Consider the following 24057-nt stretch of genomic DNA (forward strand, 5'->3'; position numbering starts at 1 on the left):
TCCACCAGATCCCTCATTGGGTTCGTGATGGACCTCTTTGGGAGCACCATCAGCTTCCTCAACTCTCTGGCCTTTTGGCCCAAGCTCGCCAAATGCGCCATGGCCCTCTCCTTCGGGTCTGCTTGCTCCTCTTGGGGGCGCTGCAGCGTTGGAGGAGAGGATCTTGCGCGCTCCTCCACTGCTTCCGCCGGCTGGTTTGGCGATCGCGCCAGAGCATTTCTCCGGCGAAAGGGATTCTCCTCATCCCAGGCGAATGAGCTTGTCAGCGGAGTGCTGCAAGCCGCAGCTTGTTCCCGCTGATCGCTCATCTCCGATCTGGCCGTTGATCTGGCAACTCCGGTTGCTGCGGCCGCGCCCTCTATTGGCCAGACGCTGTCGTTTTCCAGCACTTAGCCTCCAGTCAGCTGTTCTTCCGTCGTTTTCCAACACCACTTGCGGTGTGCTTGGCCAATTTTGCCCAAAAACAAAAAGAAGGCAGCAACCAACAAGTGGCGCCAAGAATCACAGCGAAGAAGAATAGGAAAACAGGCACTTACCTGCTCCTCCTTCCCCCCCCTTCGGCCTATGGCTCGACGGCGTCCCACTGGGATTTCGGCCAGTACTATTGGCCAGGTGGCCGCTTCTCTGCTTGCGGACTTGCGTTCCGCGCAGGTAAGTAACGCAGCACTACTATGGCTCGCGCTAACTACTCTTTGCCTCTTTTCCAGGCTAACTTCCGACGTTTTCCACTGAATTATACGGAACGATTTAAAACACGACCGCACTCACTAGAATACACAGAATGTCTCTCGTTTGTGTGGGTGTGTCTGTCTGTTTTTGTGGATATACAATTCTTGCATTAATATTATTATCATTGTTTTTGGGTTTTTTTCTTGTTTTTTTTGGTATGTGTTTTGTATATCGTTTCAGTTTTTTTTAATATTTTGTTGGTTTATGTTTTTTTCGGGCTTTTTGTTCTTTTGCCTTATCGCATTCTGCGGCTTATATAAATTTATTAATTTACATGAAATTATAACATATGTATTTACTCGCTATACCATACCATTTATTTATTATTATTATTATTTTTATTATATATATATATATATGTTTGTATATATAGCCATTTAGCCCCCATTGTCTGACTAGAATCGCTGAAACGCCATTATCCACAATATTTATAATATAATAGTAAAAAAAAAACAATAACAAGAAAAAAAATAGAGAGACACACACACTCGTTAGGTTTTCGAGACGCCAATTGCGATCTTCGAGCACATGCCATTGAGTGTGGGATGATGCTTGAGCTAGGTTCCTGATCGGTCATGTATCGGTATGTCTATACACTATCCATATATATATTCATTCGCTGAGTCTGCATGGGATAATGAGGGTAATAAAGGTCCTCTTGCCGAATCTAGAGAGGAGAAACTCTGCCCACACTTTGTACTCGTTAATACGCTTTACTTTACTCGTTTCTCATGGTGTAAAAATATTATTCAATATCATTATTATTACTATTATTATTTAGCATGTTTAGCACTTTTATCGTCTTTTTCTTTTGTCATCTTTTCTTTTTGTTCCTAAACAAACTCAGCATGAAATTTGCTTTTAAAAAAATTCTCACTGCAGGCTTCCTTTTCATATGGGTTTCATTCGCTTTTTCCACTTTCGATTTATATTTACCATACATACTATATTTATATATATTTATAATATTTATTTTATGCTTCCTATACAACTATACATATTTGTGTGTGTGTTTTGTGTGTGTGTTAAAATCAGATTTGGGAAACACACACAATTCTAAACAGATCTAAACACTTAAAAAGATTGGCACGCTTTGAAATCGGAGCTCGAACGGATGATGGGCATGGAGATCTTCGGAGGAGAATATGGAATATATGGAGGAACTAAAGTTATTGTTGCGCTTCAAATTGAACTACGTGAAATGGAGCTCCCACTCCCACTCCCGCTTCCGCTCCTTCAGATCCCTTCTAGGTATTGCACTCTTGTCACGGCCCCAGGATATAGTCATAGTCTACCCGTCCCCTCCCTCACGCCTCTAGTAGTAGGCGGGGAACGGGTGATAGACGGATTCGAGGCATGATGATTGGCCGACGGCAGCACAGGCGGCGGTCGTACGCCCGGATGGTAGTTGCTCGATGCCACCTGGTGGTAGGCCCCAAAGCTGCGGGCCATGTGCCGATTCTGGGCCACTGCCGCCGCCGACTCGCCCAGGAGGCGGGACTGGTCTGCTGTGCCCAGCAGGCGATTGTTCTGTTCCATCAGCAGATGGGCGGTGGGGTCGACCAGCAGGCGGTGCTGGTCGGCGGCATTTGAGGCGGCCAGAATTCGGTGCTGCTCCACCGTAGAGAGCAGGCGGTGATGCTCGAGACTGTCGCGGCTCTGGTGCTGCATCTGCGAGGAGAGGAACGACCGATTGTTGCCCACGGCCATGTTGGCCGTGTTCGGTGTGAGGTCCAGCGAGGCCATTCGCAGCATGTCGTGATGCGGATGGTTGTAGGGCAGCTGTGGCGGCGACGACACCACATAGTTGGCCGTGCGGCTCAGGTCCACGGAGGTGGTCTGGTCGTGCTCCTGCTCGCCCAGCTGCTCGCTCAGCATGTTGTGCATGGCCGCCGCCGACTGGTGTTGCTGCATGGCCAGCTGGCTGCCGTGTCCGTGCTCCTGCTGGTGCACCACCGATGCACCCTTTGCCTGCTGTGCCTGCGCCTGGGCCTGGGCCTGCGCCTGCTGGCTCTGCTCCCTGTCCGACAGAATGTCGTAGATGTGATGGTAGCGACTGCTTGGCAGCTGGATGTTGTGGTGATAGTTGCTCGACGCATTCGATCTCGAGCTCATGTCCAGGCCCTGCAGATCGGACAGATCGTTGGCCGCACTCGCCGCCACGGCAGCAGCCGCCGCCGCACTCGCCGCATTGCTGTTGCTGCTCTGGCGATACTCCGCCGGCGAGTCGAGCTCCTGGCTGTTGTACTTCAGGTTGCTCGCCATACTCTCGTACTTGGAGTACATGAGATCGATCTACGACTGGGGGAACTTCATGCGCATATCCTGGCCCGCGCTGCTCGAAATAACAAACAGAATGAACGTTCCATTGGCGGTAAAAGTAGCGAGTAACGAGGGAAAAATGCAATGAAAAATAAGAGTTGGTGAAGCGATAAATGCTGACATACAAAAATGTTCTGTACCTGTTCTGCGGCATGATGCTGTTCTCCTCGTCGCTGGACATTTGATTGTGACGCGAGAGGTTGTGCCGCTGGCGTTGCTCGTGCTGGTCCTGCTCCTGCACCGCCCGGAGAGATGGGCGGCGGCGAGGGCGGCGTGCGATGGTGCGACGAAGAGAAGCCATCGGAGTCGGGATGCTGCGGTTGGGGTGTGCTGCCCGCATCCACGTCCACATCGTTCTGGTTCTGGTTGCTCTGCGGATTGGTTGGCGTCGAGGCGCTGGGCGAGATGTTGCAGGCTCCCAGGAACATCGGAAGTGAATTCTGAATTATGGAGAGGAATTGCTTGATTGCTGAAAAGCCACGCTAAGATAATCTAATCGGGGGAACTGAACTCGAGTGTCGCCGCGGGACAACAGCAACAGCAAAAAGACGTTTGGCTATACGTGGGGGCTGGCCCCAGCACTCACCTTCCGTGCGCCAGATGTACCGCGTGAGGGACCAGGGCGTACGCATATCCTGCGGATGACTGGGCTCAATATAGTGCTTCATTTCGCGCAGGGCCTGGAGGGTGAGCGTAGAGAAGCAGGCGGCCAGGGAGCCGGCACAGGCATTTTGGGTGGTCGTCAGCTGGCTGGTTGTCTCCTTATTGACCATGAAAGCGACAAACTTCTGGCATCCTCCGTAGGCGGCAAAGAGAACCGAATTCTCGGCCACATTGGCCACCACGGCGGGCAGGGAGCCCGCATAGAGGCCCCGGAATATACCATCCTTTCGATACGTGCTCACGAAACAGTCGAACATTCCTTTGTAGGCCTCCGGGAAGGTCTGCAGCTTCACCTTGACAGTGTCCAGCGGCTGCGAGACGTACACCTGTGCGGCCCCGCCTAAGAGATCAAGGGGAGTTGATATTGGTCCCATGGTGTCGGCAGAGCTGTGTGTATACGCACCCAAAGAGCCCGCCAGGAAGTCGATGAGCCCCTCCACAAAGTTGATGTTGTTCCCGGTTCCGCCTCCATGCATGTCGAGGCGCCGTACGAGTCTTAGGAATTTGCCGAATATGAATAGGAGGCCGTCACGCACGGCTTCGAGCGTCGAGAGTGGACTGAGCTTCCGACGCTCGTTCTCGCTCTGCTGGCTCTCCTCCTCGGCCTCGGCCTCCAGCACCGCCTGCTCGTATGCCTCGAGCAGTTCATCGGGGGCCCCTATCAGCACGGAGCTGCCCACTCGGCTGGAGCCGACTCGCGGCCGTGTCAGCGTTGACGCTGGTTGCTCATCATCGTTCTTGGGGGCAGGCTTTGGCTCTCGCGGTGCTTGTCTCTTCAGGAATTTCTCTTCGGGTGTCGGGGGTAGGAGCGGTGTTGGTGGCTCCGTTGGATCTTCTCTCTTACCGATTTGCCTTGACCCCCTGCCCGCGTAAAATGTTTCGGGCTGTGGTTTCTCTTCGGGTCTTGTGCTCTTCTTTTCTGACATGACAGTGCTCTTAGTCTGCTGCTGGATGTTGCTTTCTTCTCTCTTTATTGCTGTTTACTGAAATTCGTCATCATCAAACGATCGGCTGCTCTTCCGATCGTTATCGTTCGTGTCCGGTCTGTGGCTGTTGCTGTTGGTGTTGGTGTTGTGTGGGTCTGTTGCTTATTCTCTTTGTCTGTTATTGAACGCGCTCTGATAACTTCGAGCTTTCTGTTATGTCTTCTTTTCCAGCGATAGCTGTTTTGTTCGCTTTTTCAGCGGTATTTGTTATGTCTGCTTCTTCAGAGGTAGCTGTTATTTTCGCGTTTCCGCCGGTAGCTGTTATATCTGCTTTTACAGCGGGGGCTGTTAAATCTGCCTTTGCAGCGGGTGTTGCTATATCTGCTTTTACAGCGGCCGTTGTTATATCTGCTTTTACAGCGGACGCTGTTATGGCGGCGTTTGCAGTGGGGACTGTTATGCCCGTTTTTACAGCGGAGGCTGTTATATCTTCGTTTACAGTGGGATCTGTTATGTCGGCTTTTACACAGGTAGCTGCTATGTCCGCGTTTCCAGTGGTGACTGCTGTGTTAGCTGTTTCTATTTCTGTTACTTCCACTGTTCCAGGCACTGTTAACTCCAACGTTTCAGGCGTCACTGTTGGTCGCTGTGTCTCAGCAAATTGTTCCAAATTCTTAGAAGTTTCCAATCGACTTATTTCAGCTGCTACTAAGTTCGAGTTTTTAAACAAATTTACAACTTGTGTCGTGGGCAAGGGGATACTACTTTCGGGCACTGGCAGTGGGGCTTGCTCTGCTTCAATACTCCCGAGCCGTAATGCGGTGGTTAGCTTAGCTTTAGCACAACCTTCCGACCAATCAATTGGATGCTTTGGATACTGGCCAACTGATGCGTTCAGGTAGCGGTTCAGTAGCGAATCCGATGCTTTTGCAACCACCGCTTCTTCTTCAGTTATGTTCTGTTCTTGTTGATCAAAATGGCTTGCAGCTAATTTCAATGACGCTAGTTGGGCGCTGCCACACGGACTTGACGGGGTACTGCTGTCGGTTACGGGTGCTAGGGGCTGCTCTTCTGGTGCCACAATACTCCGGAACCGTAGGGCGGTGGTTAGCTTAGCTTTAGCACAACCTTCCGACCAATCAATTGGATGCTTTGGATACTGGTCAACTGATGCGTTCAGGTAGCGGGCCAGTAGCGAATTCGCTGCTTTTGTAGCTTCTGCTTCTGCTTCTGCTTCTTCTTCAGTCAACTGTTCCTCGGCCTCGGCCGCAGGAGCTTGTCGATCGAATGTGCTTGCAGTCAATTTCAATGGTTGTATGGGCTCGTTACCAGACGCTGTGCTGGACTTTTTGTCATATGGAGAGGTGAACAATGGATTCAGGGTTCGCAGCAGTGGCCGCGGGGCACGAGGTCCTGGCTTGGGTGCGGCTGGTGGCCGACCAAAAATCTTTGCGATATTGGAACGTACCTTTTTCGATGCCAAACCAGTCACAATCGCCGTCACGCCCACAATGCCCACTAGGCCCACAACGCCCTCCGTTAGTGTGTCCTCGCGTGTGTGTCTTTCGTTGGGATCCCAAACTTTCTGCTTTCGATTGTACTCGTAATCCTTACTCATTTTTGGGAACCGAAAATTTGGTTTTGAAATAATATGCGCACTTTGTATATTTGTATGTGTCTGCTACGATGCCAAAAAGGTGTCTAGAAAAACTGCCTTCTGTCAGAATAAAATTCTTATCGATTGAAATGCCTTTCAATGTACGTTTTTTGTTGTTTTTTTTTATTATTAATAATCGATAATTTGATTACGCCATATGTATATATATGTCTGTGTGTATATATATATATATATATATATCATTTCGATCAGCGTTTTCAGTGTGTGTGTGTTTTTTTTTTTTTTTTTTTTTTTTTTTTTTTTTTTTTTTTTTGTTGTTGTGTGACTACAGGAAAGCTTCATGCCGACTCAGCCGAAGCCGAAGTGAGGGACTCTAACCGCTCTAAAACCAACCACACCTATCCCGGATCCCGGCGGTACTGTCGCGAGATATTACTTCGCCGGGGGGAGATGCCCGTAGGGCTCTTCTCTTAACAATCTCCTTTATCCTTTATCTCCTAGCATTGCGTGCTCTTTCTTCGCGACGCAGTTTGGTAACCATAGTTACGGCCATGAATCTAATCGCGGCCCAGTTTCCTTCCGACTCCAGCAGGCATTCTGCCAGGTTTGTCACCGCTGGCATTCTTCCAAGCTTGTTGCTTAGATCCTCTCGTTCTTGCCGAAATCTTGGACACTCGAAGAAGCAGTGCTCTGCGTCTTCGATGACCCCTGCGCAGACCACGCAGAAGGGGTCGTCCTCGTGCTTAAACCTATGCAGGTAGGCTTTAAAGCAACCGTGTCCTGTCAGCAGTTGTGTCAGGTGATACTCCACTTGTCCATGGCTACGGTTCAGCCAACTCTTCAGGTCTGGGATTAGCCTATGGGTCCATCGCCCTTTGCTGCTGTTATCCCACGAATCTTGCCATTGCAGGATTGTGCGCTGCCTTAAGGCACCTCTGGTGTCCTGGTCCGTAGTCCCCAGGGTTCGCTGTGCCCTGATTCCTGCGGCTTCTCTTGCCAGCAGATGGATGGGAATCATTCCTGCTACCACAAGTGCGGCGTCTTGGGATACCGTTCTGAATGCGCAACACACCCTCAGGGCACACAGCCTCTGGACTGCGTTGCATTCTCGGGCATATGTTTTATGCTTCATTGCATCAACCCATATTGGTGCCGCGTACATTAGCGTTGAGCCAACTACGCTCGCTAGTAGCTTTCGCCTTGGCTGTTTCGGGCCTCCGGTGTTGGCCATGATGCGGAATAGGGCCACTGCCGTCTTTCCTGCTTTGCTGCTTGCATACGCCATGTGATGCTTGAAGCTGAGTCTGTGGTCAATCATGACCCCCAGGTACTTCAGGCTTGGACTGGAGCTAATAGTGCAGTCTCCTACTCGGATCGTGGCCGTCTCCACTACTTTCCTGCTGCTTATGAGCACCGCCTCCGTTTTGTGGGTGGCTAATGCGAGATCCCTCCCTGATAGCCATGTTCTGGCTCTCTCTACCGCGTCGTTGCAGATTTCTTCCGCCGCTTCTTTCTGTTTTGCCACTACGACTATTGCTATGTCGTCGGCAAAGCCTATCACCGTTGCGCCCATTGGCATATCCATCTTGAGGATTCCATCATACATGATGTTCCACAGCAGCGGGCCGAGGACCGATCCTTGGGGAACTCCTCCAGTGATTTGGTGCTCACGTGTCCCCTTATCCGTCTCATATATGAGCAATCGGTCTCTTAGGTAGTCCGCGATGATATTCTGCAGATACGGCGGTACTTGAAAGTTTCTCAGTTCTTCTAGTATGTGATCCCAATTGGCAGAGTTGAATGCATTTTGGACATCGAGTGTTGCCACTATGCAATACTCTTTGGTCCCGTACATCCACCGGGTGCCATCGATAGCTCGCTTTGCTATCTCACATACCTCGCCGATTGCGTCCACCGTGGACCTGCCTTTGCGAAACCCGTGCTGTCTCGGTGAGAGCTGACGCGTTACTGCCTTCTCCAGCCTGGTGTGGATTATGCGCTCGAGGATCTTACCCACTGTGTCGAGCATGCAGAGTGGTCTATAGGATGATGGCTCCTCGGTCGGCTTGTTCCCCTTGGGTAAGAGGACTAGCCGCTGTCGCTTCCATGGTCTGGGGAAGGTCCCTTCGGACATGCACGCATTGAATAAATCCACGTACATTTGTGGATTGGTCTCAATAGCCGTGCGGAGAACGGCATTTGGGACCCCATCAGGTCCTGGTGCTTTGCCGTTCTTTATCCGTTGTAGAGCTTCGAGGACTTCTGCTCCCGTGGTGGCTTCTATTTCAGGTGGCGGTATTCTATCCATCACCCTCTGGCCTGCCACTTTCTCTGGGAATAGGGTTTCTACTATGTTAACCAGCAGATCTGCACACATTGGCGGCGGGGGACTGAACACTCGCAGTCTCTTCATTACCAGCCTGTATGCGTAGCCCCAAGGGTTCGCATCTGCGTCATCGCAGAGCTTTTCGAAGCATTTGCGCTTGGCATCTTTGATCTGCCTCTTCAAGCAGCGTCTGCTCAGTGTGTGTGTGTGGGTGTGTCTGTCTGTTTTTGTGGATATACAATTCTTGCATTAATATTATTATCATTGTTTTTGGGTTTTTTTCTTGTTTTTTTTGGTATGTGTTTTGTATATCGTTTCAGTTTTTTTTTAATATTTTGTTGGTTTATGTTTTTTTCGGGTTTTTTGTTCTTTTGCCTTATCGCATTCTACGGCTTATATAAATTTAATAATTTACATGAAATTATAACATATGTATTTACTCGCTATACCATACCATTTAGTACATTTATTATTATTATTATTATACCCGATACTCAAAATGAGTATTGGGGTATATTAGATTTGTGGTAAAAGTGGATGTGTGTAACGTCCAGAAGGAATCGTTTCCGACCCCATAAAGTATATATATTCTTGATCAGCATCAATAGCCGAGTCGATTGAGCCATGTCTGTCTGTCCGTCTGTCCGTCCGTCCGTCTGTCCGTCTGTCCGTCTGTCCGTCCCCTTCAGCGCCTAATGCTCAAAGACTATAAGAGCTAGAGCAACGATGTTTTGGATCCAGACTTCTGTGATATGTCACTGCTCCAAAAATATTTCAAAACTTTGCCCCGCCCACTTCCGCCCCCACAAAGGGCGAAAATCTGTGGCATCCACAATTTTGACGATACGAGACGATTCTACGCAGAATCGTAGAAGATGACTATATCTTCTAGAGTGCAAAATCTGAACCAGATCGTATAATTATTACAGCCAGAATCACGAAAACAATTTCACTCTTTCTCGCTCTGTCTCACTCTAACACACAGGTTTCATGGTCGGTTTTGCCAATTGCAAAATATGAGTTCAAGGATCTCAGAACCTATAAAAGCCAGAGCAACCAAATTTGGTATCCACACTCCTGTGATATCGGACCTTGACCGTTTCCTGTCCAAATTTCGCCACACCCCCTTCCGCCCCCGCAAAGGACGAAAATCTGAGGCAACCACAAATCTCAGAGACTATTAAGGCTAGAGTAACCAAATTTGGTATACACACTCCTTTAAGATGTCACTATAAAACGTATATCTCAGAATTTCGCCCCACCCCCATCCGCCCCCACAAAGGACGAAAATCTGTTGCATCCACAATATTGCAGATTTGAGAAAACTAAAAACGCAGAATCATAGATAATAACCATATCTATCAGGTTGCTGAATCTGGATCAGATCAGATCATTTTCATAGCCAAAAGGAGCAAATCAATTTGCACTGGCTACGCAGCGCCCGACGTCACGCTCAGACTGATTTTCTGTCTCTCTCGCACGCACTCTTTGTCGTGTCGTTAAATATTAGCGGCGTCTGCCGGAGGCGAGCCATACTGACTTAGTATCGGGTATAACCGTAGAGTTGCGGTGTCCGCAGCAACTCACAACGTTCCCCCTCGTTTTTATTATATATATATATATATGCTTGTATATATAGCCATTTAGCCCTCATTGTCTGACTAGAATCGCTGAAACGCCATTATCCACAATATTTATAATATAATAGTAAAAAAAAAACAATAACAAGAAAAAAAATAGAGAGACACACACACTCGTTAGGTTTTCGAGACGCCAATTGCGATCTTCGAGCACATGCCATTGAGTGTGGGATGATGCTTGAGCTAGGTTCCTGATCGGTCATGTATCGGTATGTCTATACACTATCCATATATATATATATATATTCATTCGCTGAGTTTGCAGGGGATAATGAGGGTAATAAAGGTCCTCTTGCCGAATCTAGAGAGGAGAAACTCTGCCCACACTTTGTACTCGTTAATACGCTTTACTTTACTCGTTTCTCATGGTGTAAAAATATTATTCATTATCATTATTATTACTATTATTATTTAGCATGTTTAGCACTTTTATCGTCTTTTTCTTTTGTCATCTTTTCTTTTTGTTCCTATACAAACTCAGCATGAAATTTGCTTTTAAAAAAATTCTCACTGCAGGCTTCCTTTTCATATGGGTTTCATTCGCTTTTTCCACTTTCGATTTATATTTACCATACATACTATATTTATATATATTTATAATATTTATTTTATGCTTCCTATACAACTATACATATTTGTGTGTGTGTTAAAATCAGATTTGGGAAACACACACAATTCTAAACAGATCTAAACACTTAAAAAGATTGGCACGCTTTGAAATCGGAGCTCGAACGGATGATGGGCATGGAGATCTTCGGAGGAGAATATGGAATATATGGAGGAACTAAAGTTATTGTTGCGCTTCAAATTGAACTACGTGAAATGGAGCTCCCACTCCCACTCCCGCTTCCGCTTCCGCTCCTACAGATCCCTTCTAGGTATTGCACTCTTGTCACGGCCCCAGGATATAGTCATAGTTTACCCGTCCCCTCCCTCACGCCTCTAGTAGTAGGCGGGGAACGGGTGATAGTTAGACGGATTCGAGGCATGATGATTGGCCGACGGCAGCACAGGCGGCGGTCGTACGCCCGGATGGTAGTTGCTCGATGCCACCTGGTGGTAGGCCCCAAAGCTGCGGGCCATGTGCCGATTCTGGGCCACTGCCGCCGCCGACTCGCCCAGGAGGCGGGACTGGTCTGCTGTGCCCAGCAGGCGATTGTTCTGTTCCATCAGCAGATGGGCGGTGGGGTCGACCAGCAGGCGGTGCTGGTCGGCGGCATTTGAGGCGGCCAGAATTCGATGCTGCTCCACCGTAGAGAGCAGGCGGTGATGCTCGAGACTGTCGCGGCTCTGGTGCTGCATCTGCGAGGAGAGGAACGACCGATTGTTGCCCACGGCCATGTTGGCCGTGTTCGGTGTGAGGTCCAGCGAGGCCATTCGCAGCATGTCGTGATGCGGATGGTTGTAGGGCAGCTGTGGCGGCGACGACACCACATAGTTGGCCGTGCGGCTCAGGTCCACGGAGGTGGTCTGGTCGTGCTCCTGCTCGCCCAGCTGCTCGCTCAGCATGTTGTGCATGGCCGCCGCCGACTGGTGTTGCTGCATGGCCAGCTGGCTGCCGTGTCCGTGCTCCTGCTGGTGCACCACCGATGCACCCGTTGCCTGCTGTGCCTGCGCCTGGGCCTGGGCCTGCGCCTGCTGGCTCTGCTCCCTGTCCGACAGAATGTCGTAGATGTGGTGATGGTAGCGACTGCTTGGCAGCTGGAAGTTGTGGTGATAGTTGCTCGACGCATTCGATCTCGAGCTCATGTCCAGGCCCTGCAGATCGGACAGATCGTTGGCCGCACTCGCCGCCACGGCAGCAGCCGCCGCCGCACTCGCCGCATTGCTGTTGCTGCTCTGGCGATACTCCGCCGGCGAGTCGAGCTCCTGGCTGTTGTACTTCAGGTTGCTGGCCATGCTCTCGTACTTGGAGTACATGAGATCGATCTGCGACTGGGGGAACTTCATGCGCATATCCTGGCCCGCGCTGCTGGAAATAACAAACAGAATGAACGTTCCATTAGCGGTAAAAGTAGCGAGTAACGAGGGAAAAATGCAATGAAAAATAAGAGTTGGTGAAGCGATAAATGCTGACATACAAAAATGTTCTGTACCTGTTCTGCGGCATGATGCTGTTCTCCTCGTCGCTGGACATTTGATTGTGACGCGAGAGGTTGTGCCGCTGGCGTTGCTCGTGCTGGTCCTGCTCCTGCACCGCCCGGAGAGATGGGCGGCGGCGAGGGCGGCGGCGAGGGCGGCGGCGAGGGCGGCGTGCGATGGTGCGACGAAGAGAAGCCATCGGAGTCGGGATGCTGCGGTCGGGGTGTGCTGCCCGCATCCACGTCCACATCGTTCTGGTTCTGGTTGCTCTGCGGATTGGTTGGCGTCGAGGCGCTGGGCGAGATGTTGCAGGCTCCCTGGAACATCGGAAGTGAATTCTGAATTATGGAGAGGAATTGCTTGATTGCTGAAAAGCCACGCTAAGATAATCTAATCGGGGGAACTGAACTCGAGTGTCGCCGCGGGACAACAGCAACAGCAAAAAGACGTTTGGCTATACGTGGGGGCTGGCCCCAGCACTCACCTTCCGTGCGCCAGATGTACCGCGTGAGGGACCAGGGCGTACGCATATCCTGCGGATGCCTGGGCTCAATATAGTGCTTCATTTCGCGCAGGGCCTGGAGCTTGCATTTGATCAGCTCCGTGGGGCAGAGGGTGAGGGTGGAGAAGCAGGCGGCCAGGGAGCCGGCACAGGCATTTTGGGTGGTCGTCAGCTGGCTGGTTGTCTCCTTATTGACCATGAAAGCGACAAACTTCTGGCATCCTCCGTAGGCGGCAAAGAGAACCGAATTCTCGGCCACATTGGCCACCACGGCGGGCAGGGAGCCCGCATAGAGGCCCCGGAATATACCATCCGTTCGATACGTGCTCACGAAACAGTCGAACAATCCTTTGTAGGCCTCCGGGAAGGTCTGCAGCTTCACCTTGACAGTGTCCAGCGGCTGCGAGACGTACACCTGTGCGGCCCCGCCTAAGAGATCAAGGGGAGTTGATATTGGTCCCATGGTGTCGGCAGAGCTGTGTGTATACGCACCCAAAGAGCCCGCCAGGAAGTCGATGAGCCCCTCCACAAAGTTGATGTTGTTCCCGGTTCCGCCTCCATGCATGTCGAGGCGCCGTACGAGTCTTAGGAATTTGCCGAATATGAATAGGAGGCCGTCACGCACGGCTTCGAGCGTCGAGAGTGGACTGAGCTTCCGACGCTCGTTCTCGCTCTGCTGGCTCTCCTCCTCGGCCTCGGCCTCCAGCACCGCCTGCTCGTATGCCTCGAGCAGTTCATCGGGGGCCCCTATCAGCACGGAGCTGCCCACTCGGCTGGAGCCGACTCGCGGCCGTGTCAGCGTTGACGCTGGTTGCTCATCATCGTTCTTGGGGGCAGGCTTTGGCTCTCGCGGTGCTTGTCTCTTCAGGAATTTCTCTTCGGGTGTCGGGGGTAGGAGCGGTGTTGGTGGCTCCGTTGGATCTTCTCTCTTACCGATTTGCCTTGACCCCCTGCCCGCGTAAAATGTTTCGGGCTGTGGTTTCTCTTCGGGTCTTGTGCTCTTCTTGTCTGACATGACAGTGCTCTTAGTCTGCTGCTGGATGTTGCTTTCTTCTCTCTTTATTGCTGTTTACTGAAATTCGTCATCATCAAACGATCGGCTGCTCTTCCGATCGTTGTCGTTCGTGTCCGGTCTGTGGCTGTTGGTGTTGGTGTTGGTGTTGTGTGGGTCTGTTGCTTATTCTCTTTGTCTGTTATTGAACGCGCTCTGATAACTTCGAGCTTTCTGTTATGTCTTCTTTTCCAGCGATAGTTGTTTTGTTCGCTTTTTCAGCGGTATTTGTTATGTCTGCTTCTTCAGAGGTAGCTGTTATTTTCGCGTTTCCGCCGGTAGCTGTTATATCTGCTTTTACAGCGGGGGCTGTTAAATCTGCCTTTGCAGCGGGTGTTGCTATATCTGCTTTTACAGCGGCCGTTGTTATATCTGCTTTTACAGCGGACGCTGTTATGGCGGCGTTTGCAGTGGGGACTGTTATGCCCGTTTTTACAGCGGAGGCTGTTATATCTTCGTTTACAGTGGGATCTGTTATGTCGGCTTTTACACAGGTAGCTGCTATGTCCGCGTTTCCAGTGGTGACTGCTGTGTTAGCTGTTTCTATTTCTGTTACTTCCACTGTTCCAGGCACTGTTAACTCCAACGTTTCAGGCGTCACTGTTGGTCGCTGTGTCTCAGCAAATTGTTCCAAATTCTTAGAAGTTTCCAATCGACTTATTTCAGCTGCTACTAAGTTCGAGTTTTTAAACAAATTTACAACTTGTGTCGTGGGCAAGGGGATACTACTTTCGGGCACTGGCAGTGGGGCTTGCTCTGCTTCAATACTCCCGAGCCGTAATGCGGTGGTTAGCTTTGCTTTAGCACAACCTTCCGACCAATCAATTGGATGCTTTGGATACTGGCCAACTGATGCGTTCAGGTAGCGGTTCAGTAGCGAATCCGATGCTTTTGCAACCACCGCTTCTTCTTCAGTTATGTTCTGTTCTTGTTGATCAAAATGGCTTGCAGCTAATTTCAATGACGCTAGTTGGGCGCTGCCACACGGACTTGACGGGGTACTGCTGTCGGTTACGGGTGCTAGGGGCTGCTCTTCTGGTGCCACAATACTCCGGAACCGTAGGGCGGTGGTTAGCTTAGCTTTAGCACAACCTTCCGACCAATCAATTGGATGCTTTGGATACTGGTCAACTGATGCGTTCAGGTAGCGGGCCAGTAGCGAATTCGCTGCTTTTGTAGCTTCTGCTTCTGCTTCTGCTTCTTCTTCAGTCAACTGTTCCTCGGCCTCGGCCGCAGGAGCTTGTCGATCGAATGTGCTTGCAGTCAATTTCAATGGTTGTATGGGCTCGTTACCAGACGCTGTGCTGGACTTTTTGTCATATGGAGAGGTGCACAATGGATTCAGGGTTCGCAGCAGTGGCCGCGGGGCACGAGGTCCTGGCTTGGGTGCGGCTGGTGGCCGACCAAAAATCTTTGCGATATTGGAACGTACCTTTTTAGATGCCAAACCAGTCACAATCGCCGTCACGCCCACAATGCCCACTAGGCCCACAACGCCCTCCGTTAGTGTGTCCTCGCGTGTGTGTCTTTCGTTGGGATCCCAAACTTTCTGCTTTCGATTGTACTCGTAATCCTTACTCATTTTTGGGAACCGAAAATTTGGTTTTGAAATAATATGCGCACTTTGTATATTTGTATGTGTCTGCTACGATGCCAAAAAGGTGTCTAGAAAAACTGCCTTCTGTCAGAATAAAATTCTTATCGATTGAAATGCCTTTCAATGTACGTTTTTTGTTGTTTTTTTTTATTATTAATAATCGATAATTTGATTACGCCATATGTATATATATGTCTGTGTGTATATATATATATATATATATATATCATTTCGATCAGCGTTTTCAGTGTGTGTGTGTTTGTGTGGGTGTGTCTGTCTGTTTTTGTGGATATACAATTCTTGCATTAATATTATTATCATTGTTTTTGGGTTTTTTCTTGTTTTTTTTGGTATGTGTTTTGTATATCGTTTCAGTTTTTTTTAATATTTTGTTGGTTTATGTTTTTTTCCGGCTTTTTGTTCTTTTGCCTTATCGCATTCTGCGGCTTATATAAATTTAATAATTTACATGAAATTATAACATATGTATTTACTCGCTATACCATACCATTTAGTACATTTATTATTATTATTATTTTTATTATATATATATATATATGTTTGTATATATAGCCATTTAGCCCCCATTGTCTGACTAGAATCGCTGAAACGCCATTATCCACAATATTTATAATATAATAGTAAAAAAAAAACAATAACAAGAAAAAAAATAGAGAGACACACACACTCGTTAGGTTTTCGAGACGCCAATTGCGATCTTCGAGCACATGCCATTGAGTGTGGGATGATGCTTGAGCTAGGTTCCTGATCGGTCATGTATCGGTATGTCTATACACTATCCATATATATATATATATTCATTCGCTGAGTTTGCAGGGGATAATGAGGGTAATAAAGGTCCTCTTGCCGAATCTAGAGAGGAGAAACTCTGCCCACACTTTGTACTCGTTAATACGCTTTACTTTACTCGTTTCTCATGGTGTAAAAATATTATTCATTATCATTATTATTACTATTATTATTTAGCATGTTTAGCACTTTTATCGTCTTTTTCTTTTGTCATCTTTTCTTTTTGTTCCTATACAAACTCAGCATGAAATTTGCTTTTAAAAAAATTCTCACTGCAGGCTTCCTTTTCATATGGGTTTCATTCGCTTTTTCCACTTTCGATTTATATTTACCATACATACTATATTTATATATATTTATAATATTTATTTTATGCTTCCTATACAACTATACATATTTGTGTGTGTGTTTTGTGTGTGTGTTAAAATCAGATTTGGGAAACACACACAATTCTAAACAGATCTAAACACTTAAAAAGATTGGCACGCTTTGAAATCGGAGCTCGAACGGATGATGGGCATGGAGATCTTCGGAGGAGAATATGGAATATATGGAGGAACTAAAGTTATTGTTGCGCTTCAAATTGAACTACGTGAAATGGAGCTCCCACTCCCACTCCCGCTTCCGCTTCCGCTCCTACAGATCCCTTCTAGGTATTGCACTCTTGTCACGGCCCCAGGATATAGTCATAGTCTACCCGTCCCCTCCCTCACGCCTCTAGTAGTAGGCGGGGAACGGGTGATAGTTAGACGGATTCGAGGCATGATGATTGGCCGACGGCAGCACAGGCGGCGGTCGTACGCCCGGATGGTAGTTGCTCGATGCCACCTGGTGGTAGGCCCCAAAGCTGCGGGCCATGTGCCGATTCTGGGCCACTGCCGCCGCCGACTCGCCCAGGAGGCGGGACTGGTCTGCTGTGCCCAGCAGGCGATTGTTCTGTTCCATCAGCAGATGGGCGGTGGGGTCGACCAGCAGGCGGTGCTGGTCGGCGGCATTTGAGGCGGCCAGAATTCGATGCTGCTCCACCGTAGAGAGCAGGCGGTGATGCTCGAGACTGTCGCGGCTCTGGTGCTGCATCTGCGAGGAGAGGAACGACCGATTGTTGCCCACGGCCATGTTGGCCGTGTTCGGTGTGAGGTCCAGCGAGGCCATTCGCAGCATGTCGTGATGCGGATGGTTGTAGGGCAGCTGTGGCGGCGACGACACCACATAGTTGGCCGTGCGGCTCAGGTCCACGGAGGTGGTCTGGTCGTGCTCCTGCTCGCCCAGCTGCTCGCTCAGCATGTTGTGCATGGCCGCCGCCGACTGGTGTTGCTGCATGGCCAGCTGGCTGCCGTGTCCGTGCTCCTGCTGGTGCACCACCGATGCACCCGTTGCCTGCTGTGCCTGCGCCTGGGCCTGGGCCTGCGCCTGCTGGCTCTGCTCCCTGTCCGACAGAATGTCGTAGATGTGGTGATGGTAGCGACTGCTTGGCAGCTGGAAGTTGTGGTGATAGTTGCTCGACGCATTCGATCTTGAGCTCATGTCCAGGCCCTGCAGATCGGACAGATCGTTGGCCGCACTCGCCGCCACGGCAGCAGCCGCCGCCGCACTCGCCGCATTGCTGTTGCTGCTCTGGCGATACTCCGCCGGCGAGTCGAGCTCCTGGCTGTTGTACTTCAGGTTGCTGGCCATGCTCTCGTACTTGGAGTACATGAGATCGATCTGCGACTGGGGGAACTTCATGCGCATATCCTGGCCCGCGCTGCTGGAAATAACAAACAGAATGAACGTTCCATTGGCGGTAAAAGTAGCGAGTAGCGAGGGAAAAATGCAATGAAAAATAAGAGTTGGTGAAGCGATAAATGCTGACATACAAAAATGTTCTGTACCTGTTCTGCGGCATGATGCTGTTCTCCTCGTCGCTGGACATTTGATTGTGACGCGAGAGGTTGTGCCGCTGGCGTTGCTCGTGCTGGTCCTGCTCCTGCACCGCCCGCTTGTGGCGCATCATGTCCCCGTTGAAGTTGTAGCGCGGAATGCTAGGGGAGGAGGCCGGCGAGATGAGCTCGTGCTCCGGATATGTGCTGCCCACGCTCGACGCATTGCGTCGCTGTGGCTGCAGGGCAGGCAGCGGGGACGAGGCTGACATGCTGTTGGCCCCACCGCCGGCTCCACCACCACCGCCGCCTCCGCCAGCACTGGAGCTGCCCGCTGGCGTGCTATTGGACCCTGGACCACCAGCACCATTCCCAGAGCCGAACATGCCACCGTAGTCCCGGCCCGGAGAGATGGGCGGCGGCGAGGGCGGCGTGCGATGGTGCGACGAAGAGAAGCCATCGGAGTCGGGATGCTGCGGTCGGGGTGTGCTGCCCGCATCCACGTCCACATCGTTCTGGTTCTGGTTGCTCTGCGGATTGGTTGGCGTCGAGGCGCTGGGCGAGATGTTGCAGGCTCCCTGGAACATCGGAAGTGGCGGTATTTGCATGGGGAAGCTGCCCAAGTTCTTCATCATCTTCAGCTCGTTCTCCAGGTTGTCCATGGCTCCCCCAATGCCCGTTCCATTGGCGGCGCTCGACGATCCTCCACTGCTACCACCACCGCCGCCGCCGCCGCCATTAGGTCCGCCCACTCCGCCGCCGGCGCTGCCAGCCCCAAAGCGCTGGGCCTCGGCGTCCACATGGGCGCTCATGGGACTGTCGCTGTTGATGTGGTTATCGGTGGGTACCTATATAGAGGGGAGATTCAAAGATTAAATATAATTTCTAGTCTTAAATAGCAAAACAACTATTAAATATTAAATATACATATATGATGCATACTAGGAGCCAGCCCCCGGTTCACTCGCTTCTCTCGTTCGGCTTGCTCACTCGTTCTCGTTTGGCTTACTCTCTCGTCCTCGTTCGGCCTACTCTCTCGTTCTCGTTCGTTCGTTAGACCTTCGATGTCTTCTCAATTTTCCCCTCCAATATAATCCATAATATTTATTCTCTATAATACATCTATAATCTGCTTGGGATGCATCGGGATGATACCTGTTCTGCAGCTCACTCTCTTTTTACCTTCTATAATCTTTATTATATATCTAAGATAAATCCCATTAGAATGCATGGAGACGATAGCTATTCTAGTCTTGAGGTAGCAAGAAATTCTGCTGGACTGCACTTGTTTTGAATAGTATTGAGAATTCACCTTCAGGTCGCTGCTCTCGCTGTCAATCATATTGCCAACGGAGTTGAGGGCCGCCTCCACCAGCATGCTGGCGGACGAGGAGCCCCCGCCCACGCCCACGCCCACTCCGGCTCCGGTCAGTCTTGCGTTCGCGTTGTTGTAGAAGGAGCTCATGAAGGACTGGGGATGCGCCAGGGAGTTCATCTGCATTTGGCCGGGGCCGTCGCCGGTGGAGGTTACCGATCCGCCGCCAGTGGCCGGACCCGTGGGAGTATGGCCGCCACTGGCTCCGCCGCCGCCACCTGGCCCACCCGATCCGCCCGTTCCACCATTGGCCGCCGCATTGTGATGGTACTGGGACATGGCAGCCGCTGCAGCGGCTGCCGCGGCCGCATTGTTGTTGGCCGACTCGACGACATCCAGGAAGGAGCTGTTCTCGTCCTCCTCCCGGCTATGGGCGCTGTGCTGCTGCTGCTGGTGTTGGTGCTGATGCTGGTGGGTGTGGGCATGGGCATGAGCATGGGCGTGGGCGTGACTGGCGCTGGCCGTGCTCATGAGGCGGGCGAGGAAGTCACGGTTCTGGCCGAGCAGTTTGCTGTGCTCGTCCACGGAACTGGGGGGCACCGCAAAGCCGAGGTCCTGGCCGGGACCGGCGTTGCCGGGGAGCTGGCCAGAGCCCGGTCCGGACTCGTTGCCGGGCACGTCGCTGGTCACGTCGCCCAGATGCCGGTCATCGGCACCGATCCACTTTTTGCTGCCCTTGGTAACAACCAGATTCTGTCCGAGGGCCACGGCGTTCATGGCCGCCGCATGGCGGTACGAGGCACTGGGATCCCCGTGGGGCTGCTGCTGCTGCTGTCCCCCTGCCCCCTGCTGCGAGTGCTGGTGGCTGTGGGCGTGGCTGTGGGCATGGGCATGGGCATGGGCGTGATGCGGATGGGCATGCGAGTGGGAGTGCGGATGCGTATGCGGATGGGAGTGTGACTGCGAGTGCGAGTGCGGATGGGCGCCGTGCGGATGATGCTGCTGATGGGGATGGCTACCGCCGGGCGGATGGTTGGCCGAGCTGCCATCTTCCTCCTCCTCGTCATCGTCATCCTCATCGTCCATGCCCACGCCAACGCCCATGTGGCCGACCATCATGTGCCCCAGCTTGGCGGGATCGTCCCCGGCCCCCGCCATCGCCGAGACGGCCGCGGCGGCGGCCACCACCTGCTGCACCTGCTGTTGTGCACTCAGCCGCTGTGCGGTGGTGGTCAGGAATGACTCGACCAGGCTGAGCTGGGCGTTCTGCTTGCGGCGGACCTGTTCCAGACGGACCTGCTCCGCCTCCTCCTCGTCGTCGTCGGGATCGGCCCCGTGCAGCTGTTGCTGTTGCTGCTGCTGCTGCTGGTGGGGCAAGGCGTGGGCGTGCAGGTGGTGCGGGTGGTACTGGGGAGGCGGCTGCTGTTGCTGCTGCTGCTGCTGCTGGTGGGAGGACTGCTCGTGATGCAGTTGCGCCTGCTGCTGCTGCTGGTGTTGCTGCAGCGGCTGGTGCTGCAGTGCCGCCTGTTGCTGCAGCGGCTGGTGGTGGAGTTGTTGCTGCTGAACGTGCTGCTGCTGCTGCTGTTGTTGCTGAAGCTGTTGCTGCTGCTGCTGCAGCTGCGCCTGCTGCTGCTGGAGGGCCGCCTGTTGCTGCTGCTGTTGGGCAGCCGTAGAATTGGCCGGCTCCTTCTTCCGCTTCCGCTTGCGGCCACCTGCGACGGGTGGCAGCGAGACGGTGGCCGAGGGTGTAGCCACTGGGACAGGGACCGGCACCTTCTCGCCAAAGATGCTGGAGATCTTGGAGCTGAGCAGCGATAGATTCGGCTCGTTGCGGCACAGATCCTTGATGGACTTGCCGCTCTTCTTGATGGCCTCGAAGATGTTGTCGTCGCTGAACTCCGTGTCGCTCTGCATCGAGCTGCTGAGCATCGAGTTCTGGTCCTCGAGGCTCTTGCGCCGCCGGCGCGGTGCTTGCTCTGTGGATGAGGAGGAGGAGACGACAGCTGCATTAGGCAGCTGTGACTCCGCCGGCGGCTGCTTACCCAGAAAGTCCACTTTCATGCCGCCGGAATAGGCATCGAACGTGTAGGCCACGCTCCTCTCGATCTTCGGCATCTGCTCCTGGGTGTAGTTGTGCACCTTCTTGTAGTGGAACTGCAGGCACTGTTTGGTGGTGAACGCCGCATTGCACTCGGGCTCTGCACACCTAAAAAAAAGAGCCGATGTACGTTGACTGACGTGACTGACGACGGATGGATGGCTGGGACTTGTGGGACGGCTACTCACTTGAAGGGACGCACCCCGGAATGGGTGAGCATGTGAATCTTGAGATTGCTGCGATTCTGGAAGAGTTTCTGGCAGCGCGGACAGCTCACGACGGTGGAGTTGCGGCTGTGCACCTCCTTCGAGTGGCGCTGCAGTGCCGCACGCGATCCTAGAAGTTTTGAACATAATTTACACTGAAAATCTCGTAAAACTTCAGCCATATCTAAAATGAAATTGTATGAAGAAAATGAAATTTTCGGATTGTGGTGATTTTGAAAGAAGAAGAAACTTAGTGAATTATACACAAAAATCCATAACCAGAAACCAGAACCCAACAACGAACGAACCAACGAACACAAATCAAAATCTAAAACACATAAGACACGGATTGGGTCATAATGCTTGGGACTCAATTGCAAAACTATATTATACACACTAATATAAACTAATAATAATAAAAATAATACAAAATCAAGGCAAAATCATTCACTAAAAGCGTTAAAGGTTACACAATGCAGCTTATATTCGATTAGTCTTTTGGGTTAGTGGTCGATAGATGTTCCAACTGAAGGACTAAGAGGACTGTTCTCACTGTTCATGATCGTTTCTAGAGATACTTCAAAAGGGGAAGATATCAGAAGTAACCACAAATACTTGTCTCTCTGTGGATCATTTGTTGTATCTAGAAAATGTAGTTTGCTATATGGCTTGTCTTGAGATCATTTGAAGAGAAATAGAGACAGCTTTTAGATGTTAGAGTATTACAGGAAAGGCCACCTAGTACGCTAATCTTTTTCGTATAAATATCGTCAAAGGGTGTTCTGTCGACGAGTCTCGAGAGTCTCTACTTATCTAAGACCTTCAGTTCCATCAGTTGGAGTTCGGTAGTGTGCTTGGCATACGCTATAAGTACATTGATGATGGATCAACTATAGCAAACGGAACTAAAAGCACGAAAAGAAAACCAAATGAAGATACATTTACATATATTTCGAACAATTTAGGCGGTTTACAACTAAAACAAAAAATATAATACCAAATGAGGCAAATGAAGAGTGATGAGCGATCGCAGATGCTTTTGTGTGTGTGTTTGTGTGTCGCTTATACAGAGTACAGTTACAGTTACAGTTACAGTTTTACAGCTAAGCGACTGATTACGGTATTAGTACATACGATATTATTGTGTGTGATACGATACTATATGATATATAGTATATTTAGACTGATATATGTATGCAAAAGCAGTTATACGGTGAGATCGATGCGAGCTTACGCTATGGTAGTACATACGAGATACAATACAATTACGATATGCAATGTTAACGATATACGATATACGAGCTTACTTACAGAACACGGCTGCCACCTGTTCAACATATCGTGATCCCAAAACTAAAACATAAGTGCATATACCAGGAAACCATAAGAAAACATAAAACAACATTCAATTTCTATTCCGAGCACTTAAATATGAAATTATATATGTAGAACCAGTCGGCGGCACACGTGCCTCGACACCAAGACACTCGATAGTCGATATTCAGGCTGCAGCCGTGATTGCAAGAAACGAAATACCATATGATATACGATACATACTGGACACTAGACTTGCAGTTTTTTGTATTATTTTGGATTGCATTCTGTTAGGCTTAGGATACGATTATATGGTCTACATTACTGTCACACAGTTACGATCTATCACATTGGGCTTGGCTGGTGGTGGGGAGGGGATCGATTGACCGATAGATCGATGGATCGATCTGCCACGCCTACTTACCACTGTGCATGCGCTTGATGTGGGCCTTCAGCTTCTGCGGCTGACAGAACTTGCGGCCACAGAAATCGCAGACGGGTCGCGATCGATTCGGATTGGAGGCACAGCCGTAGGTGCGGTGCATCTCCAGGTAATTGAGGCGCAGAAAGAACTTGTTGCAGAACTGGCACTGGTAGGCGCCCTTGCCGTCGTGCTTCTCGGCGGCATGCTTCATTATATTGTCCTTGCCCAGCACCGCCTCGCCACATACCTTGCAGTGGTACTTCCGTATGGTGAGGCTCATCGATGGGTCGTGAAAGACGGAGCAGTGGGTGCGATAGTACAGGGGATGCTCGAACTTCAGACTGCAGCCGCCGCAGTCTGTGCCACCAAACGAAAACAAAATGTGCGATTAGGTACAGTCATCAGACCATCAGAGATGCCACATGGCCTCAAAAAGGATAAATACTCACTGATCTTTTCCGTGTGCTTCTTCCGCCACATGGTGTTGCAGTCGTCGCTCCAGTAGAGCAGCTCCATGCCGTTGCGCAGATCGCGGCAGCTGACGAAGTACGCCTGCTGATCGATGGACACCAGAT

General features: G+C 50.7%; 3 protein-coding genes across 7 annotated transcripts; all 3 read right to left on the reverse strand.

Moving 5' to 3' along the window:
* Positions 1–1734: 1734 nt before the first annotated feature.
* Positions 1735–13835, reverse strand: LOC6599200. 5 transcript variants are annotated; one of them, XM_026992532.1, is made up of 5 exons: positions 13301–13835; positions 12885–13237; positions 3638–3731; positions 3192–3520; positions 1735–3064 (listed from the first exon to the last, which is right to left on the reverse strand). In XM_026992532.1, the coding sequence occupies exons 1-5, from the start codon at positions 13821–13823 to the stop codon at positions 2045–2047; spliced, it is 2319 nt and encodes a 772-aa protein (XP_026848333.1). In that variant the 5' UTR covers positions 13824–13835; the 3' UTR covers positions 1735–2044. The 5 variants fall into 5 exon arrangements, with proteins under 5 accessions (XP_026848333.1, XP_026848332.1, XP_026848334.1 ...); XM_026992531.1 differs by having other exon boundaries at positions 1735–3067; XM_026992534.1 differs by having other exon boundaries at positions 2982–3064; positions 3192–3491.
* On the reverse strand, positions 10866–12546 carry LOC113566520. Its single transcript, XM_026992556.1, has 2 exons — positions 12321–12546; positions 10866–12196 (listed from the first exon to the last, which is right to left on the reverse strand). The coding sequence occupies exons 1-2, from the start codon at positions 12542–12544 to the stop codon at positions 11167–11169; spliced, it is 1254 nt and encodes a 417-aa protein (XP_026848357.1). The 5' UTR covers positions 12545–12546; the 3' UTR covers positions 10866–11166.
* A 2832-nt stretch (positions 13836–16667) lies between the features above and the next one.
* Positions 16668–20917, reverse strand: LOC6599202 (AT-rich interactive domain-containing protein 1B). The gene is made up of 3 exons (XM_026992530.1): positions 19438–20917; positions 18138–18973; positions 16668–18013 (listed from the first exon to the last, which is right to left on the reverse strand). The coding sequence occupies exons 1-3, from the start codon at positions 20596–20598 to the stop codon at positions 16984–16986; spliced, it is 3027 nt and encodes a 1008-aa protein (XP_026848331.1). The 5' UTR covers positions 20599–20917; the 3' UTR covers positions 16668–16983.
* Positions 20918–24057: the final 3140 nt, after the last annotated feature.

The sequence above is a fragment of the Drosophila persimilis genome, unplaced genomic scaffold, assembly GCF_003286085.1.
Source record: "Drosophila persimilis strain 14011-0111.01,24,50 unplaced genomic scaffold, DperRS2 tig00000735-arrow-arrow-pilon, whole genome shotgun sequence".
NCBI lineage: Eukaryota > Metazoa > Arthropoda > Insecta > Diptera > Drosophilidae > Drosophila > Drosophila persimilis.